The sequence below is a fragment of the Montipora foliosa genome, chromosome 8, assembly GCF_036669935.1.
Source record: "Montipora foliosa isolate CH-2021 chromosome 8, ASM3666993v2, whole genome shotgun sequence".
Taxonomy (NCBI): Eukaryota; Metazoa; Cnidaria; class Anthozoa; order Scleractinia; family Acroporidae; genus Montipora; species Montipora foliosa.
In genome coordinates, this window is record NC_090876.1 from 7,238,154 (window position 1) to 7,258,153 (window position 20,000).

Consider the following 20,000-nt stretch of genomic DNA (forward strand, 5'->3'; position numbering starts at 1 on the left):
AATGAAATGGTGGCAATGGAACCCACTGGAAACTCGGAAAAATCCGAGCCCCAGATGGGATTTGAACCCACGACCCTCCGTGATCTAGTCGGATGCTCTAACCACTGAGCTACTGGAGACTCTATGGTGAGCAAGGTCAAAATGTGGATCCACATCCAACTAGATCACGGAGGGTCGTGGGTTCAAATAACTGTCATATCTGTGATAATTTATTCCTCCTTTCAGGAACCGGCCCCAGAAAAAAACAACGAAGAAACAGTTTTCTAGATCTGCTGGCGAGCTGCAAAGCTAAAAGATTGAAGACAACACTTTTTGGAGGAAAAGCGCATGTGCACGTCATATAAGTGGAACTAAATAGACCAATTTCGATATATTAAAATGCAGTCCGAAACAAAAGGCTTCATCTCGAGGCTCTGGGGAATAAACTCATACAAATCCTTATATTTATTCCCCAGAGCCTCGAGCTGATTCCTTTTGTTTCGGTCTGAATTTTAATATATCGAAATTGGTCTATTGCGAGGAGAACGAGTTAATGTCAAAGGCAAATATTTCTGCAAAGAATATGAAAATACTCAGTTCCTGATTTACCTTACCTTCTTTTCTTTGCTTGAAAACAAACAAGTAGCGTTAAATGAGAAATCGCAGTAAACGTTGATTGCGTCTTCAGGGACGCCCTCGTTTGGATCGACCCAAAACTCACCTGAAAAAAAAAAAAAAAAAGTTGAAAAATACCATTTAACAATAGACTTCTTCACAGTTGTGTGCTTAGTTACCTGGTCTTTCAATGAAAGTGAGGCTGCTGTTGACCTTGTTATGATACAGACCTCCCTCCTTTTCTTATGTTAATGGTGTCGTTGTCACGTTAATTAATAAGAATTTACATAAGAAAAGCAGTGAGGTTCCTATCAAAACAAGGTCAACTAAAGCCTCACTTTCATTCATAGGCCAGGTAACTAAGCACAGCTATCGTTGGTTTTCACTCGTGTGATCAACAGCCACGTTTTTCAACGAAAACAACAGGAAACATGTGCATAACAATAGAGCTCAATTCCCGGAGGAATTTAGAGGACGTAGCCTCAAAATTAGAGACGTTTGTGTGGATTTTTAACCACGTTTTAAAGTCCGTAACTTGGCCTCTGTTCGACCTAAACGCATCAAACGTGGACAGACGATCAATCTCAACGTCATCTCTCACGTGATGATGTCATTTATTGATTGATTCAACTCGCCCCAGTTCCCTGCGCAATTCCAGAATAGCCTATATCTGCAAGAGGGTGACGTCACACGCATTCGGCTAGTTCTACTTCAAATTGACTGAGACGGCGGACATGCATCTTGTAGATCTTTCTTTTATCAGTGCATAGCCTTTTAGTTAATTTTAAGGCAAAGCCGCAAACTCACCACTATTCAGATCTGGGTAGCACCTGCTAAGTTCCTTGCAAGTCTTTGCTGGAAATTCTCTTGTACCATTTGGTTTCTTGTGTAGTTCGAGTTGATAATGGAGCAAAGCTAGATTGACTTGGAACTAAATTAAGACAAGAAAATCAAGAACATGTCGCTACAATGGCCGAAAACAAAAGACGTGAGCCGGAGATATTTCTAAAATTATCCTCTCCAAAAGTACCATAACATTCAACAATCGAGTTAAGCCTTGTAATTAATAGATTCGAAAATTAGCACTGATTTCCTGATAATTCTCCCGAGCAAGCTGGAAATATCAAGCAAATTGTCATTTGTGATGAACGTAACATAGCGTAACATAGCTTACCAGATCTACTGATGGCGGGTTTTCATTCTACAGAGAAAAATGAGATAAGTCAGGGAGAGAGCAAGTACAAGGAGAAAAATAACATTGTCTTCAGTGACGGAACCACCTTTAACAATTATCTGCGGCATGTTTTAGGCACCCATTTCAAACAGCGCTGATAAAGGGTTTCATGCAGTCTCAGTATCACTTTAAAACAGTTAGCATTCAATGAATGTGACGGTTCATCGGTTGTGACGATTCTTGCGTTGTGGCCATAGTAGGGAGCTTAATTAAGGAGGAACGTTTTTTAGACACGGACGGCAACCGGAAGAGAACATTTTGCGTGCCAGGACAGTGGTGTCTCCCAGATTTGTATACTAATCATCTCTAATGGAGAAACGATACTTAGCAATTTAAATGTGGTTGCGTGAAGATGAGTTAAAAGGGAAAACAGCTCACTTCCGGTTGCCGTCCTCGTCTCAAAAACGCGCGTGCTTAAGCTCCCTAGTACTTTCTAAGACATGAGAGAACCGAGATCAAGTTGGAACTATCAGGGTTTTTTTTCCATTTAAAGGAAAAAAAACGCACCCCAGGTCGTTGAGTGAGATGAAAGTCTTGGCCGGCGGCAAACACAGTCATACAGACAATCTTTTCACAAGACCTACCATGGTGCTTCGATAAAGCTGTGCTTTCTCAGCGCCAGCATCGTACGAGGCTCGTTGATTGTCCCATCTCTGAAAAATGCACGTCAAACAAAGACCATAACATATTCTAAAATCATTTCATTCACCTCTCACGGGATATAATATAACTTGAGCTCCCATTTAATCAGCTCCAAGCTGGCTTGATGGTTCATTTGGCTGAGCATTGCAGCTCAAATCACACGGACATGGGTTTGAAAACCTATCAGCCGTCGATCCTTTTTTTTTTTCAGGCCACAATCGGCGTCAGAATTGCTGAGACACTCTTATCGTTTAGGATACTTTTCAAGCTCCGCGCGAAAATCCCCCCAAATCAGCGATATTTGTCTTAAACAGGGTCAGGGTATGAGGGGCCGCGCCGCACCTCTCCACCCAGGGATATATCGAGTCCCCCCCCCCCCCCCCCGGGCTTTATAGCTCAGTTGGTAGAACATTGTACCGGCATCGCAGAGGACCTGGGTTCGAGTCCCGTCGAGGCCGCCTGAATTTTCCAGGTGTCTATAGGAGACAAGTTCAGAGATGTGGTATATGTTGCAAAGTTAAATATCATATACCTGAAAATAACCGCTAAGAGCACCAAAGTCTGTCTGGTAGGAAAGAAAATCGCTTGTTAGTAAGGATAAAAGTTAAGCTTGTTGAAAGCAAGTACATAGGATTTAGTACATGCAATGTTTGGGGTCCATGTAGCCGGAAAGAGCACACTGAGATTTACAAAATCCCCAAGTTTGGTGTTAATCGGGCAAATTTTCACTGTGATAGAGCCATTTAAATACGTCAAAATTACAAAGAAATGTTTGGTCATCCGGACGCAGCGAGGAGGCTATACATTTCTTTGTAAATCTTGACGTGTTTAGATGGCTGTATCTCGCTTAATATTGGGTCTATTAACACCAAACTTGGGGATTCTGACTATGTAGATCAATAGTTGCTAATCCCATAATTTGCAGACTCTTACCTTGTCTCCCTCGGCTTGAAATCAGGCAATGTCTTCGGAAATGAATCCAAGGATATCAGCCACTTAGAGTAAGAGCTGCTACCCAGTATCCATTCTCGAAAACACCCGTTTCCACTTGTTCACACTGAGATCGTTTTCAAAAACCTTCAGACAAGAGAGCGTTTTCGTAGAACGTCCGTATGCGTTATTAGTGTGGACCGCCCCCAAGTGCAAGTAAACTGTCAATAATTTTTTTTTAAACATGCACGTGCAACACATACGTAATATGAGTTTACTAAGATCGCTGCGGCATGTTATGACGTTGAAAACAAGAATAAAGGTTGTATAACTGATGGTTATAATTGACCCCGTGTACCGTGAAAAACCAAGATGGCGGCGTGATCTGGCATATTAGGCTTGGGTTCGAGACTGTATCCTGGCAACATGCAGCACATACTCAATAAAAATCTTAGTCGATTCATGCAGTCTTTCTCGAGAACGCCAAAATCGAGCAAGCAAAAGAAAGGCTCTGCTAGCAGGGTGGTATACGATATAACCAGAGGAACTTTGTAAAGCCCTTTCATCGATAATAATAATTCAAATGGATGAATGCCACTCCTCTTCTTCTTCTAGTGCAAATTGCTCATTCGCAGTCCGAGTCAAAAAATAAGGAAAACTTACCGTGGAACCGGGTGGGCCAGGAGGTCCTGGAGTTCCCTGCAATAACATTTGTACAACCATACGGATGTCATTTGCTCCGATAGAGTAAACAATTAGTACACTGGTTATATTGTTCAATTTCATCAAACTTCTTTGTTGTCTATGTTGGTTCAAAAAGACCTCTGCGACGATTTAAAATGTCTCTGGTAACAAGGTTGCTGAAGCAACGACGCCGTCCTCGAGAACGAAAAAGGTCGAATAACAATGGGCCAGTTGTAAAGAGTCTTTTGGAATCGCTTATTTCCACTTTCAAGTTTCCCGCGCACCGCCATCTTCAGTATTAATGACGAGAGTCTCGCATCATAACAATAGCAGAACTGTTACACGTCACAATTATTCAAGATGGCGGAGACTTGGAAGGGTGAAAACAAAAATAAGCGATTCTGAAATTCGTTTGTTTCGAATAGAACTCGAAGAACAGTTACATTTCCTCAGCTGATATAACACCTAATACGCTGAAACTTTGCAGGGTTACTAAGTAAAGGTGCTTTTTTAATTTCTGGTATCAGTTTTTTATTCAGTTCAATTTTAACTCATTTAAATCCCTTGCCGCCATTTTGGAGAAGGTTCTAGGAAGAAGTCCGCGCGGAATACAGTTAGTCGAGGGAAAAAAAGATTTGAAACCGGCTTCAAGGACCTTGCATTTCAAAGACCAAACATTAAGAGAAGTAAACTACAGGAGAAGGAAAACTTCATACCGGTTGTCCTGCGATGCCCTAAAAAAATGAAAAAAGATAATGTTTTATAAGAAATTCAAATTTTTTGTAAATTCTTGTAAGCTTCAGTAAATTCAAGGATGATACAACAGCTTTACTTACTCTAACTCCAGGGTCCCCCTTGGCGAAGGAAATAACAGAGAAAAAAGTTGATCGAAATAGGAACTGATTAAATGGCAATAAATTCAAATTGATGAATTGGTCATAGAGCGAGTTTCAATCGAGTGTCGTAAAACCAAAACCTAAATAATTAGTTTGGCCAATCAAAAAGGACGAAGACAATGCGGTAAACCAATCAAAACTCGAAGTAATTACACGTAGCCGACACAAAGGGCGGGAAAATGTGCACGCGCGAGCCACGATTGGTTTTGGTTTCACTTGTGATTGGTTGAAAAAGTGGCGCGAGAACTTTGAACCAATCACTGAGTGAAGTAATCATAAACCAAAGCAATTCGCTAATTACTTTCGACACTCAATTGAAAACCGCTCTATGAGCACTTTAAATAAGATCTGAACCCAGATGGAAGCGTTGACAACCAACGTGTGAAACGAGGGCGCCGTCATTTTCCGTTAAATGAGCATGGACATTAATTGAAGGAAGCGGACCGTTTTGTGACCAAAAGCGAAATGAATAAAAGAATTATTGTGTTGTCATACCGTTTGTCCTCTGTATCCCGTTGGACCTTCAGAGCCCTATAATCAACACAGAACTTTCTACGTTAGTGACCATTTCACGCCTCGATATTACCCGGAAAAGCGCTATGAGGTTTTTTCACTTTTTTCCCCAAAATTCCTTTACCTTTTGAGGTAAAAAAAAGTATAAGAAATCGCATGAACGCCAGTGCATTTCGAGATTTATGGTCATAGTGATGCTTTGAAAGTCCTCAAAATTGCACGAGCCGCAGGCGAGTGACTATAAATCACGAATTTCATACGATTTTTTATTTACCATATACTCAACAAAATCACTCCATCGACGGTTTTTTCCCCATAGCAACTTCCGCATTACACTCTGTAACCTCTTTTGCACTCTATAACCCATTTATGCTTTCGTCATTGACCAACCAGAAACGCGATATTTTGTTGAGTGCATGATAAATAAAGTTATACCTGGTAGATAATGGTTCACATATAAGCGTTCACAAAGCAGCCAGGTGGACAAACCACTTTATCACTATTCCGGCTTAAAATGAATGCAACAAAATGATTCGAGACCTAACTTTTTAAGTTGCATTCATCTTAAGCCGGAATAGAGTGAAACTATGTTAAACGTATACATATTTATAATTTGTATGAAAATTTCTTTTCAAATCCCTTTGTATTTGATTTGGGATAGAAGGCCAAAACGTTGAAATCTTTAAATTTGCATGCCACGCCCCTAAGGGGTACGAAACAAAGATGGACAACCGCTTTTCACGGTCAACACCTGTGCACCAACTCACTTGTAAACCTTGGCGACCTTCAGGGCCAGGCGACCCTTGCAATCCCTTTGAACCCTGAAACAAATGTCAGTTCATCAACATCTTCATCAATTTCTTCACCCGTCAATATACTCCTATAGCTTCAAAACGCCAACTTTGTTTCCTCGCAGTCAAATGTCTCAAATGTTGAGCAATTTCACTGTAAACCCTCCATTTCACCGCTAAATCTCTCTTATCTCTCTCTCCATAACATGGAATTTTCGCGTGGCAATCACAGAGTGAACACTGAAGCGTGCTGTGCTTTTATACTACAATAGCTACCCGTATAGCTCAGCCCAAGGGAGTTTCATGGGAAGATTTGATTCCTGTTGGATTTGCCAATACACTGCCTACACTGTATTACTTCTGTAGGTACTAAGCATTAGTATATCTAGTCTACCTTCAATGCCTACCCTTTCTCCACGCGGACCAGGTTCACCTCTGAATCCAACAGCACCCTCGGATCCCTAAGACATACGAAACAAAAGTTGAAGCAAACAAGTATGGACGAAAATCATGTTGATATACGTTGCATAAAACTGCTGATCTGATCAGCGCAACTTCGTTTCTTGAACCCCTTGACTAAAGCTGATTAAGCCACTTGACTAAACGACGTCAGTTGAGCCAAAGACGTTGCGTCCAGCACCGTTCAAATCGACACCGAGATAACCTCATAGTGTGTGACTTACGATTGAAAGCTTTGTAACTTCAAATCGCTTTTCCTGTGCTAGGATTACACGAGAGGCAAAGCTCTAAATTTCCAAAGTCAATAACTGTTAATGGTTCCCCGTTGTGTCGGAGAACCTCCTGAAGTCACGTAACACAACAAACGTCACTCGTAACATGTCACTTCTCACAGTCCTCTTGCACCGTTGCACGTGACTATGAGAAAGCGTGACAAATTTAAATCTGTCACTGTGACTAAGGTTCACAGCCTGAGGCGAAAGCACGTTTTTACGGTGTAATTCTTGGTATCGATATTCGAAACTTCGAACAGTTTTCCGCTTTATATTTCCAATCGCCGAGTCCCTAAAAGATTTTGAAGAGAGAATGGCATTGTTAATGGAAAGGAAACTGCAAAGTTTATTGTCTACTTGCACAAATCCCATAATACACCTATTCTACCCCCCAAAATTTTGCATAGGCACTGTTTTCGATTTCTCTTGCTTGGGATATCTTCATGTCCCAGAATTCTGGAGGGTAAAAGAGGTGTATTATGGGAATTGTGCAAGTAGAGAATTTTTTAAAATTACCTTAAGGCCAGGCCCTCCAGCTGGTCCCAGCTCACCAGGATCGCCTCGGTCTCCCTAGAGAGAGGATGGACGAAATTTGATTTGTTGGTGACTGCACGATGGAGTGATAGCCAAGGGCTCGCGGGGATTTCCTTGTTCCATTTGGTGACCAAATAAACACTGTGTGTTTCTTTTTTTGTATTTTTTTGGTTACTTATCACTTCTTATGTTTCAGTTGGTCGTGTTTTAAAATCCTATCGGAGACCGTAAGCGAAATCATCTTTATCAACTTCCAACTATTAGGAACAGCTACCAATGATTAAATATTGAGACTCGTAAATAAGAAATACCTTGGATCCGTCTGGTCCTTTTATTCCTAAGTCACCAGGGCCACCGCGGTCTCCCTGAAACGAAAAGGAGAAAATGAAATCGGAGAAGTCATTCATTATAAGGATTCGGTTAAATAGGAGGGAGTTTCAAAGTAAATTACCGTAGCACCGGGTTCTCCTCGAAGACCAGGGCCACCCGTCTTGCCAGACGTTCCCTACAACAAGCAAAGAAAGATGAAGCACATAAAAGGGGTTTAATTTCTTTATTTATTGTAACGCAGTTCACGGAAAGCGACGATAAGAGGGATTGTTTTATAAACGGCGCTATTCAAGCCAAGCGCAGCTTGTAGTTCGTTTGAGGAAAACAATATTTGAAATGACAATGATAAACAGACACAGATTGCAGACAGATAGAAAAACGAGTGCATTAACAGCGACGATCAAGGAGGACTTCCGAGAAAGCTCCGTCCCATCGATTCTAACATGGTATAAATCCTCTTCGCTTTATTTTTCATACAATCCACAACAACAACATCTTTATTTGTACCTTAAAGTTATCCTATTGGAAATAGAAGATTAAGTTAACTAATAAATAAGAAAAGGAACGGACTTACATCAGACCCACTGGACCCAGGCGGCCCTCTTATCCCAGGAAGACCAGGTGTACCAGGAGTCCCTGGTAAACCTGTGCTGCCTTGTAATCCATGCTGTCCTACTTCTCCCTAGAAAAAATTAATACGTTCTCAGAAGAGAGTGAATTGAGATCTTTTAAAGTGAACAACAAGAAAATATATACTGATAACACTAAGGCGTTTCTGACTTACCTTAGGTCCAGGCCGTCCTTGTAATCCGACAAGCCCCATCACTCCAGCTGGTCCCTAAAAGAATGTCATCGGAAAACGCAGCTATGTTTCGCCCTTTATTTTCAATCCAAAAACCCGAAAAAGCCGTCCTACTTACAAAGTTCCCTGCGTCTCCGGGAGAGCCCATTTTGCCAGGAACGCCACTTTCTCCCTAGAAGAATGACATTAACGGAGCGGTTTTCAATTAAAAGTACTGTAAAACAGTCACTGTGATAACAAAAGGTTCGACATAGTAGCCAACAATTATTTACCGCAGTTGTTCGGGAAGAAGGGTTCAGAAAGGAGAAAAATGGGGCGTGGAGTAAGCGTTTCTCAAGTCCAAAGAACACTTTTAGTCAGAACGATGAAACGAACTCATTTTTGATGAATGGTATATGAAATGAATCATATATGAACTGCGGATATGAAACCAAGTAAAGCTATGATCTTCGCAGTTATGAACGCAATTTTTACAATTGCGTAGAGAAAGAAGCCTGAAAAATTCAGGACTTCAACGGGGTTTGAACCCGTGACCTCGCGATTCCAAGTGACGTTGGGAGCTGGTATTAGAACCCACAAATGACCAGCTCCCAACGTCAGTGGCTTCATAGCTCAGTTGGTTAGAGCGTCGCACCGGAATCGCGAGGTCACGGATTCAAACCCCGTTGAAGTCCTGAATTTTTCAGGCTTCTCTACGCAATTGTAAAAATTGCGTTCATAACTGCGAAGATCATAGCTTTACTTGAACTCATTTTTGCACGCACCACTTTTCCTATTTCTCCATCTTTTCCGCTTTCACCAGTTTCTCCGGTCTCTCCCTGCGGAGAAAATGCAGCCACATAAAAATTAGACAGGTTTATTAGTAGGAAACCAAGATGAATTTTCCTCTCCTTTGGTCCTTCGATCGTAAAAGTTTCACCAGAAATATAAACCCTTTATTCTCTTCTGAAAGGGCCACTTATAGATTTCCCTCTGTCTGACGCCAGACGAGTTTACTCGTCAATGTGGTGGAACCCCCTAGGGGCGAAAGGCTTAACAACACCTACGTCCACCTAAAAACCATGTCCCTTTTAATCGTTTCCCTCCTAAAACGACCACTTATAGATTTTACTGTCTGACGCTAGACGATTTTACTCGTCAATGTGGCGGAACCCCTAGGGAGCGAAAGAATTAACGACATCTTCGTCCACCAAAAACCTATGTCCCCTTTAACTATTTCCCTCCTAAAACGACCGCATATAGATTTTACTGTCTGACGCTAGACGATTTTACTCGTCAATGTGGCGGAACCCCTAGGGAGCGAAAAAATTAACAACATATTCGTCCACCAAAAACCTATGTCCCCTTTAACTATTTCCCTCCTAAAACGACCGCATATAGATTTTACTGTCTGACGCTAGACGACTTTACTCGTCAATGTGGCGGAACCCACTAGGGGCGAGAGGGTTAAGTGGCAATCCACATCAAAAGCTGTGTGACGTTCTTACCTTATCACCTGTTTCCCCGATGTTTCCTCTTCGACCCATCGTTCCAAGAGGACCCTAGACATCACGTAGCTGGAGTTAAAATCATTGCCATTATTTATCTATTCATTTTAACATGATCTATGAAGTTTTATTTTCAGATGACTTTCCCTTGACTGCCGTCTTCGTTCTTCCTTGAGTTTCATGCTTCCTTAGGAATAAAAAAAACACAAATAGGCATGTCCTTACCTGTGTCCCCCTCTGTCCGGGTGGGCCTGGAGTTCCAAGGGTTCCACGTGGGCCCTAATTTAAAAAACCAAAAAGAAACAACGTTTAGAGCGACTTTCGTTTGACCTTGAAAAATTGTTCGCCATTTTTTTCACGGACCAATGTTTGCCAAGACCAAAACAAAGCCTCTCCTTATTCCCGCCAACGAAACTCCTAATATGGGCAGTAAACAGTTCGATTGCCCAATCACATTACTGCATTTCAAATGACGTCAAAGCGAAACGCCGATCGCTTTCCAGAAAGTTCCATGCAGAGATGACGATCACTAAGCCAATGAAAATTTGCGCTCGTTTGTTTTTGTTCGATAAGCCAATTAAATGTTTTGCATTTTTGTTTCGTTCTGTTTTTCCGTTTATTTTTCAAGGTCATAGGAAAGTCGCTCTGTGAAGTTTACACACAGTTACATCAGTGTCCACCATCCCACCAGCGAGAATTGTTACATAAATTTAAGCCAACTTACCTGTAAACCAGTTAATCCTCTGCCTCCAGCAAAACCATCAGGACCTGGGTAACCCTATCACGTGACAGAGATGATACTCCAATGAAAATTCGTTATTGTTTAAACTTTGACGTCATTGCACACCTACCGGTCTTCCATCGTCTCCTGCATTTCCCGGCATTCCACCTGTACCTCGCGAACCCTGCAGGGAGACGTTTAAAACTGGGGTCATACAGATGTAATGGGTAGCTAATATGAGATGAGGAGTTCTAGGCCAGACCTTAATAAATTTTAAATTGTGGAATTGTTTCAGTTTACTTTGACAGTTTCACGGCCTCACCAACTTCGCGGCAAGCTTATCCAAATAACTGCTATTAGCCGAAATTGCCACTCAACTGAATAGTGCTTTTCACAAGACCGGAGATCGGAGGCGATTCACCCCAATGTAGAAAAAAAACTGACATGGTTTTTCGTCGTAAACAAACCCCTTCAGTCCGTAATTTTCTTGGTCGGTTGTCTTCTTTTCGCTTAGTGGCTGTCAAGAAGTTGGATATTTCCAGAGCAGCGAATATCTTTCACTAAATAATTCATTTACGAGCATTAACATTCACTATCATTCGATGTATATTTTCCTTCCTTTTCATCGGCCGAGATTCCACCACGTGACATGCAAATAACTGCCTACAAATAAGTGTTCTGCTGCAAATAATATTCTTCTCATGCGTAATTGAAACCACACTCTTGTGTGAAAATGGCCGTTCGCTTTCCTGAGCTTTCAGAAAGTGATTCAATTGTTGGGAATAGACCTCTTTAGCTTGTACATTTTTTTCCCATTTCAGACCACGTGATGTTACTCTAGGGAAAACGTCGTCCTATGCACGTGAATATGTACGCATAACTTATGAAAAAACAAAAGGAAAATTCCCTTGAGAACATCACGTGGTCTGAAATGGGAAAACAAAACGTACAAGCTAAAGAGGTCTATTGTAAAAAACAAACTCAGTCATCGAATGATAAAACAATTATTGAACTCGGTTATCGCAAATATCATGATTTGTCATTGTCTCGCAGATCAATTACTTGCCTCAGCCTTCAGCTTCGGCAAATAATTGATCTGCTCGCCACTGACGAAACACGATATTTTGCTCAACCTCGCCCAATAATTGTTGATAGGGAGCTTAAGCACGCGCGTTTTTGAGACGCGGACAGCAACCGGAAGTGAGCTGTTTTCCTTTTTAAAACTTGTCTTCACACAACCACATTTCCATTGTTAAGTATCTTTTCTCCATTAGAGATGACTAGTATAAAAATCTGGGAGACAATACTGTCCCGGCACCAGAAATTTTCTCTTCCGGTTGTTAAACTCCCTAATAATTATTGATCTACTTCACAGAGCGCCACCCTTAAACATTTCAGAAGGCAAGATAGGTGGCCTAGCTTCTTAGCTGAAGCTTAGTGGTGGAGTATTCGAACTAGTAATCGGAAGTTCACCGCTTCAGCTTCTCTTCGGAGAACACCCGCGTCGTTATCGACTAATACATCCATGAACAAGAGGCTACGGGTAGCCTACACTTCGAAGGAGTTTTTAGCCTATTTCCTTTAAAATTCACAGTATTTCTGGGATTTTTTTTTTTTTTCCTTGATCAATATCCAATTCAATTCCGTACTCCAAAGTCCACATTCCGTGACCCAATCACATGGTTAAGTGTGATCGTAGAATAGTTGTTCACATTTAAAACTGTTGTCTCCAATCAAAACCAATAAACAGACTCTTTACAAGTTTCTACGATGGTATATTAAAATATTCATACTTTTTCTTAACAATGCCGGGAGAAATTAGTGTTACCGAGTTATACGATGACCTAACCTGCGAGCAGGCGTACTTTGCCTCAGACTGAGAAGATGCCGAGTTGGAATCTTACTTACGCATGCGCAGCCGAATTGCGACACCCCCCCCCCACCCCCCTTAGAAAAAAAAAACAAAAAAAAAAACAAAGTCCAAAAACGGAGCCGAAAACTATCCTTTGTTCATCGCACAAAGTAATTATTTTGCACTTGCCGTTTGTCCAGGCTTGCCACTTACGCCAGGGTTCCCCGCATCACCAGGTTCTCCCTGAAAAACGAATATTACCATATCACATCTTTGTTACATCGTTTCCGTGGTTACAGAACGAATTGAAAGATCACCGCGTGCATTTTAACTGTATAAAGTGCAGTTACTAACCGATGGTCCCGCGGGTCCTTGAGGTCCCGTACCACCCGGGATTCCACTATCGCCCTAGTATTAGGAAGGAATTTAAAAAGTGACAATGTCAGACAGTGCTCGTGGTTGTTGCAGAACTAACTCTGGGATGTTTATTATGATCTGTGCAATTTGTCCTACCAGTGACCCGCGATCTCCCAGTACACCTTTCATTCCGTAGTGGCCAGGAGCTCCCTATATGTGAAACAAGGAATACAGAAACGTAAAAAGCTACAAAAAGCTTTAGTGTCGTCACGCAACGCTCCGGAGAGGAGCGTTGTGTGATGACCCTAAAAACGGTTGTGTAGCTGACTAACAAAAAGCCGGTTCAGTATTGAATTCAATCACTTTACATGTAGCAGTCTTCAACTTTTCCTTTGCATACCCAAGGTCGTCCTCTATACTTTGTCAGTTCAATAAGCCCACTTCAGTTCAAAAAATATTTTCGAGCAATATGCAATTTTCAAACAACCTACTTCCTGCCCTTGGTCTCCCAAAGCTCCAGCTAAGCCTTCTTCTCCAGGGAAACCCTGCAACAAGAAACTGTCGTCTATTGAATTGTATTCGGCGATAATGATTTAGATGAAACTTTCTTCAACGTCTGGCTTGAATCTCAAATTTTAAATTTCGTGATGATCCTTCACTCACTTTGATTCCTGGGCCGCCTGGGAGACCACGATTTCCAACAAGGCCGGTAAATCCCTGCATAAAAAATAACAAAGCAAAAAAAAGCGAACTTTAACACCAGCTTTGACCACCAACATTTAACTTTCCCACCCATTTATCACCTTTCAATCCTGACTGGATGCAAGAGCGTGTTCAAGACCCGGCGTGCCTGCACTTTGGGCTTTCTTCTGCACTTCGCCTCACGAGAGTTTCATCTCCTTTACGTGACCGTCCACTTTTCACATCTCCGCTAGGTAGATTTCGGTCAGCCTCTCTTCCTCTTCCTATATACCACAAGCTGCGTACTCGGATGATCACAACTCCGGAATACACAGTCTCGAACTACCTCGAACGCTGAACATTTTTCTGGTAACCAACAACTACGTTATCTTTGGCCAGATGAACACAATACGATCTTGAGTGCCTACTTACCAGAAGCAACAATCCGAAACACAAGAGAGAAGCAAGGAATCGATCAAAAACGAATCCTTACCTGCACTCCCTCAAATCCTGGATTTCCGTTGTCTCCTTTTCCTCCGCTTGGACCCTGAAAAAAATGCACTTTGAAATCACACAGTGGGACGTACACGGCGTCTTCGAAAACCAAAGTTCACTTGACCAATCACAGACAACGTAGGCCATCAAACGAACCAATCAGGGCACGAGGGAAACGTGAGGCCGGTTCCGGCGCTAAGCGAAGGAGAAAGTATGAAAGCAAGTCGCAATTGAATAACCTGGATGCATAAGAGGAGAATTTATTATTTTTTACTTTGCTTCAACTTACGACAGATCTAAGGACCCGGGCAAACAACTTCAACATCGGTTCGATTTTGTTTAATGATATTAAAGGATGTTGACTGCTGGCCATGGGGTGGGAAGTAGATTTAAAAACATGATGAAAACTTCTCCTCAAAAACCAATATTTGGCTTTATTTGCGATAATTGTGAATTTCAGCATGTCCCCAAATTAGTGCTCCAGCGCTAGAACTACTATACACCTAAATAAAGTTCCTTTCCTTTTCGTATCTCTGGACATTTCTCCCGTATGAGCACATACCTTATCTCCGCCACCTCCAGGCAAACCTGGAATTCCTGGGTCTCCAGATGAGCCCTTTGCAAATAAGACAAATCGGAAAAAAATCATTAATCATTAATTATTCGTTGGCTCCAAGTAATTTACAACCTACTGACTCTAAGGCAACCAGCGAATGAAGAAATGCGAAAACAAGTCAATTGACAAGTCAAATTCAATGCGAGTTTTTCCTACTTTTCCACCGCTGTCACCGCGAGATCCACGCTTCCCCGGGAGACCATTAGTTCCCTAAAATAAGTAAATGTTCATTGTGAGGCTGGGGTTAGGATGACGATGTTTTTGGTGATGATGATGGTGATGATGATGATGATGATGATTATCGTTATTATATTTAAAATTGTTGTCATGTTCACAACGATAGCGTCTGCTTGACTGCTGTCGGGAAAAGGAAAGAACCAAACCACATTTCTGGTAAACCTGGGAAAAGTTGCCAGGAAAAACTTTGGGAATGTCTGGTCGTTCCTCAAGAAACTCCACACTTTATTAGAGAAGTTTGCAGAGCAACTTTCGTTGTCAGATCTCTGTAATGGTCACCTACATTACGAACTTCATTATCCAAAGTCTTACGACTAATTCTCATCTAACAAAATAGTACCATGCGAGCAGAGGCTCTTTCGATCTTCCTAGATAAGTCGAAAAGAGGAAAGAAGACTCTGCTTTGCCGCTCATCCAAAGAAATGGATGAGTCAGTCCAGTTTCGACTTGTCAAATCCAATTATTTAGTTTTTGCGCATGATCAATCGCTACGCGTCATCAATATTTTGAAATTTACAACAGCGTGACAATATTAACTGTTAGAATTCCTATGAGTTTTTCCTCTGTGTCGGTTACAGAAACTAGTCTGACTGAAACCTATAAGTTTTTCAGTAAAAAATGAAATGGCATTTTAAGAGTATGGCCTATCTTGAGTTTCCAATGAAATGATTTCTTGATTGTCGTGTTTCCCAGAGTTGTTAGAAAATATCCCGACTGTTTGTTTTCGTTTTGTGCTTTTGTGGCTACTGGTCACGCGTGACTGACACCGAATACATTTAAATTTTTAGCGCACGCTCAATACGAAACGTGCAGGCCGCGAGCAGAGTTTCCTCTTCCTGACTTATCTAGGAAGATCGCAAGAGACTGCTCGCAGGTAACAAAATAGGTTCGTAAGAGAATTGCTTTTTCCTCCAACCGTCTTCGTAGTTAACACATACTCACATCATGTCCGTTGGTTCCTCGTTTACCTTGGCTTCCCTTTTCTCCATGGTGACCCTTAAAAATTATACGAAAAATATTAGTCCTGGTAATATACAATTGAATAAGAATCACGACTTATGGCGCGAATTCAAAAAACGTAGGGCAAGAGATGAGGAGGAACTATCCCTTGATTGGTCATTCTTCAGTTCGATGGGACGAAAAGGGAGAACTCGAGGGACAAAACTGGCGAATCAAGTCGTGTTTAATGAACACTGCCCAAAAAAAAACGTTTAACTTCTCCCTGGAGGAGACGAAAATGAAATCACAGAAATGTGCCAGACAAAAAAAGAGGGCTGTGAAACTTTTTTCGTATATTTTAACGGATATTACTTGCATGTACAGTAGTGTCTATGCATGACGAGTTGTGCTTTTCTAAGATAATGTTTGATTTTTGCGATGGACCTACCGTTTCGCCCTTCGAGCCAGAGTCACCTGGAGGTCCCAGAATGCCCACTGAACCCTTGAGAGAAATACAGCCAAAGCGATACGTCACAAAATCGTTTGATTTTCAGATTTCAAATTAATTAACAACAAGAATTTTTTTTTAAAGCGTCTATCACCTCAACAATCTTTTCGCCTTCATTTTACAGTGCCCACTCGTTTTAACATATTTCGTTGCTTCTACAGCCTTTTGCTGAAAACAAACTTTTTCTAAGGGCGCGTTCAATTGACCGTATTCCGGAATAGGAATACATGGAATATAAGTTAGAAATCCTTCGTTTTTACGGAGATTCACATTTAAATTGTCAAACATCTGCTAAAATGCTATTTTAAATATATTTTTACTATCCTCGCTGCTTTGAAACGCGCCAAACATACCGTTTTAATCCTCACTACACGTATTCTTATTCCGGAATAGAGTCAATCGAACGCGCCCTAAAAGAGCTGGGTCCCGTTTCTCGAAAGTCCCGAAAACGTTTTGGACCCGAAAAGTCATTTGCGAAATTACCATCCGCTTGTTTCTTTATCAACGTTTTGAAGATAACAAAAGGCAAAGTAATTCTGAAGTTTGATGCATAAAAAGACCTCTCCGTTCTTAAAATAGAGAGAAAATTGTCACACCCGAAAGAAGCCCGAAAAGTATCGGGACTTTAGAGACACTGACACCTGGCTCTCGTTTCTCGAAAGTCCCGAAAACATTTCTGCCCCTAAAAGCCATTTGGGAAACTGTCAACCACCTGTTTTGGAAAGACGATCTTTGAACATGTTTCCAAGGCAACAAAAAGCAAAATGTTTGTAAAGTTTGACGACTTAAATGCTTTCCGTTCTTGAGATACAAAGGGAATTGTGACACCCGAAAATGGTCCGTAAGTTTCGGGACCTTCGAGACTGAAACGGGCCTCTGGTCATAGTTCTAACTATGACCGAGCAATGGAGGGGAATGGGGTTAACACCGATTGTCAATCCCATCAGTCGCGTGATTCAATTTTTGCGTCTTGCCATAAGTACAGCAGCTTTCTTTCACGGTTTTGGGCTTTTTGCCTTGATATTCCATTTCTGTCCATTTTTTTGATGGTTGGTTAATAAAGTGCTGTTGCATTGTTTTATGGCTGACAAATGGCATTCAGTGTGTGAGAACATATATCTAAAAATCACTAGTGCTATTGTAATTTGAAAACGACTTTGGCGATCAAGCTTTGAGATGAAAGCAAAAAAATTGAGGGCACATGAGAAATGTTGTGGTTAACAATAGATGGATGTACAAACTTCATAAGAAATTGCTGATGCCCTGCCACGATTGCAAATCTAAAGGGATTCAACTTACTATCCTTCCGATGGGACCTATAAGTCCAGGCTCTCCAACCGGGCCAGGTAATCCCTATCAACAGACAGCAAAATCCTTACAATCATAGACTTTATTCATAAATGGCGGTCAATTTATAATTCTTTTGTCGAAGTGCAAATTAGCCTACCAAGCCTCTATACCTTACAGGGAATTGAAAAGAATTCTTGCTCTAAAATGAGGCTTGGTAGGCTAATTTGCACGTGGACAAAAGAATTATAAATGTGACCGCCATTTATGAATACGGTCTATTATCATGTTGTTCTTGAACAGATATAATACAAATAAATTTAGACTTATCGTATATTATGAATATTAAAAACTGCACTAGTAACTCATAATACTTATGTGAACAGGTAGGTGTTTCACGACCGAAGATGTCCATTTCTTGGTGTGTGCTTTACTTTGAGTAACCAACACGGTATAAAGCACTGAAGATACGCAACCAACGTACATATTACCAGTTTTATAAAAAAAACACCTACGTAGCTGCCTTTGTGAGAAACGAGGTTTTGTATTACTCAGTGATCACGAATTACGAGTTTTCCGGTTTCGCTGGCACACTTGAAAAAAAAAAAACGTTTCTCAAACCACATGCGCATGCTCAGTATGTCAAACTGATGTAGTTGTTTGCGAACTCCAGTCTAAAATCCTTTTGTCTTTTAACCTACGATTCGTCCAGGTCTTCCTTGGTCACCACGTCCGCCTGACATGCCAGGTACGCCCTAGACAAGAACAAAAATAGCACGTTAATAAGAAACAAACGTTCTAGTTTCGTTAAAACGGAGACGGACCAGAATTTGCCGCGAAATATGACAAATATAAACTTGTGAGCGACGTTTTCTGAGCGGGAAATTTTGGCGGGAAAAAGGGTCTCCTCCTCCTGTCTCCCTTCCCAATCCCATGCTCGGCTCAATTCGTTCGCCTAAATATTTTGATTCCGTTCCAAAGCGGAACGTGGTCTCAGGCTAATTTATATAAGGCTACGTTTACACGGGTCCGGACAAATTTTTGCACGAACGAATTTTGTACCTGGACCGCCTGTTTACATGGAACAGTGCAAATTCTGTTACAGATAGCAGTGGTGTTTACATGGGTCCGTGCAAATGTTGAGACCAGTCGTAGCATTTCAAAGGCTTTTTTAAACTTTCTGCTGTGATTGGTTAAGCTAATGCTTTAAGCCAAACAATCGCGTTGTAGCCAGCTGAAGTACGCGGCAAATCAAAATGTGGAGCGATAAAATAAATACGTTGTTGCATGTAGTTTTAAACTAAAAAATCGGAAAAGCAGGCGAAGGAGTTGACTGGAAGACAGTGAGGAGCAAGTACGAAGACATAACCAAAATGGTTTTGGAAAAGTACCCTGATAACAATAACAACAAATTCCCACGAGGCAGCAGGAAGCTTCCACAAAGACAGAATCCTAAACAAACTAAAAAGTATCGTGCTTTTGGTTTTTGTCAAATTCGATTTTAAAAAGAGGGAAATGTAACTTAATGAAAGTAAGAAATTGCGACCTTGAAACATTTTTGCTTAGCAACGAAAAAATATAAGTAGATTCCATGCCTTAACCACGCTAACCGCGCAAAACCTTGCACGGTTCGAGTGTTTCCACGAGTCCGTACGCATAGTGGAACCGCGTCGGTCAAAAAGTTGACCTGCTTTTTTCAGGTCCCAAACGTGCCCACTTAGCCGTTCAAAAATTCGTCCAGTTCCACCGGTCCCGTGTGAACGCAAGATGGAACCGTGCAAGTTTTTGTCCGTGCACAAATTTGTCCGGGTCCGTGTAAACGGGGTCTAAGACGCAACTCACCTTAGCTCCACTTTCTCCCTTTTTCCCAGAGTGGCCCATGGAACCCTACATTGATTAAAAACAAAGTTAACTTCTTTGCAAAAAGAGAAGGTCACGGCGACTAATTCCCAAGATCAAATGAAAAAGTTTCGCAATGGAAATCTGTTGTGTAAACAGCTAACAAGTGAAGATTACAATACCTGGTTTCCTAGGAGACCGTCCATTCCTTCGTCGCCTTTGGAACCTTTTGTTCCAGGAGTTCCCGTTTCTCCTGACGACCCAGGGGATCCTGGTAAGCCCTAACAATAGGGAATACGC

The 20,000-nt window shown here is 41.4% G+C and overlaps 1 protein-coding gene across 3 annotated transcripts in view; it reads right to left on the bottom strand.

The window, feature by feature from the left end:
- LOC137967926 (collagen alpha-2(I) chain-like) overlaps window positions 1–20,000 on the bottom strand; it is a 69,455-nt gene that overhangs the window by 5,583 nt on the left and 43,872 nt on the right. For 2 of the 3 annotated variants that reach the window (XM_068814526.1, XM_068814525.1), the window contains exons 39-74: window positions 19,883–19,981; window positions 19,704–19,748; window positions 18,563–18,616; window positions 17,874–17,927; window positions 16,515–16,568; window positions 16,070–16,123; window positions 15,047–15,100; window positions 14,837–14,890; window positions 14,273–14,326; window positions 13,762–13,815; window positions 13,590–13,643; window positions 13,255–13,308; window positions 13,096–13,149; window positions 12,931–12,984; window positions 11,020–11,073; window positions 10,893–10,946; window positions 10,394–10,447; window positions 10,169–10,222; window positions 9,446–9,499; window positions 8,800–8,853; window positions 8,664–8,717; window positions 8,454–8,561; window positions 8,001–8,054; window positions 7,861–7,914; window positions 7,532–7,585; window positions 6,692–6,745; window positions 6,261–6,314; window positions 5,476–5,511; window positions 4,921–4,938; window positions 4,801–4,818; window positions 4,064–4,099; window positions 3,003–3,035; window positions 2,413–2,481; window positions 1,769–1,795; window positions 1,402–1,525; window positions 594–700 (exon numbers count right to left, since the gene is read on the bottom strand). In XM_068814526.1, the coding sequence (XP_068670627.1) occupies window positions 594–700; window positions 1,402–1,525; window positions 1,769–1,795; window positions 2,413–2,481; window positions 3,003–3,035; window positions 4,064–4,099; window positions 4,801–4,818; window positions 4,921–4,938; window positions 5,476–5,511; window positions 6,261–6,314; window positions 6,692–6,745; window positions 7,532–7,585; window positions 7,861–7,914; window positions 8,001–8,054; window positions 8,454–8,561; window positions 8,664–8,717; window positions 8,800–8,853; window positions 9,446–9,499; window positions 10,169–10,222; window positions 10,394–10,447; window positions 10,893–10,946; window positions 11,020–11,073; window positions 12,931–12,984; window positions 13,096–13,149; window positions 13,255–13,308; window positions 13,590–13,643; window positions 13,762–13,815; window positions 14,273–14,326; window positions 14,837–14,890; window positions 15,047–15,100; window positions 16,070–16,123; window positions 16,515–16,568; window positions 17,874–17,927; window positions 18,563–18,616; window positions 19,704–19,748; window positions 19,883–19,981 (2,016 nt within the window). Of the gene's footprint in view, window positions 1–593; window positions 701–1,401; window positions 1,526–1,768; window positions 1,796–2,412; window positions 2,482–3,002; window positions 3,036–4,063; window positions 4,100–4,800; window positions 4,819–4,920; window positions 4,939–5,475; window positions 5,512–6,260; window positions 6,315–6,691; window positions 6,746–7,531; window positions 7,586–7,860; window positions 7,915–8,000; window positions 8,055–8,453; window positions 8,562–8,663; window positions 8,718–8,799; window positions 8,854–9,445; window positions 9,500–10,168; window positions 10,223–10,393; window positions 10,448–10,892; window positions 10,947–11,019; window positions 11,074–12,930; window positions 12,985–13,095; window positions 13,150–13,254; window positions 13,309–13,589; window positions 13,644–13,761; window positions 13,816–14,272; window positions 14,327–14,836; window positions 14,891–15,046; window positions 15,101–16,069; window positions 16,124–16,514; window positions 16,569–17,873; window positions 17,928–18,562; window positions 18,617–19,703; window positions 19,749–19,882; window positions 19,982–20,000 lie in introns of those variants that run through there. The other variant, XM_068814527.1, reaches the window with a different exon arrangement.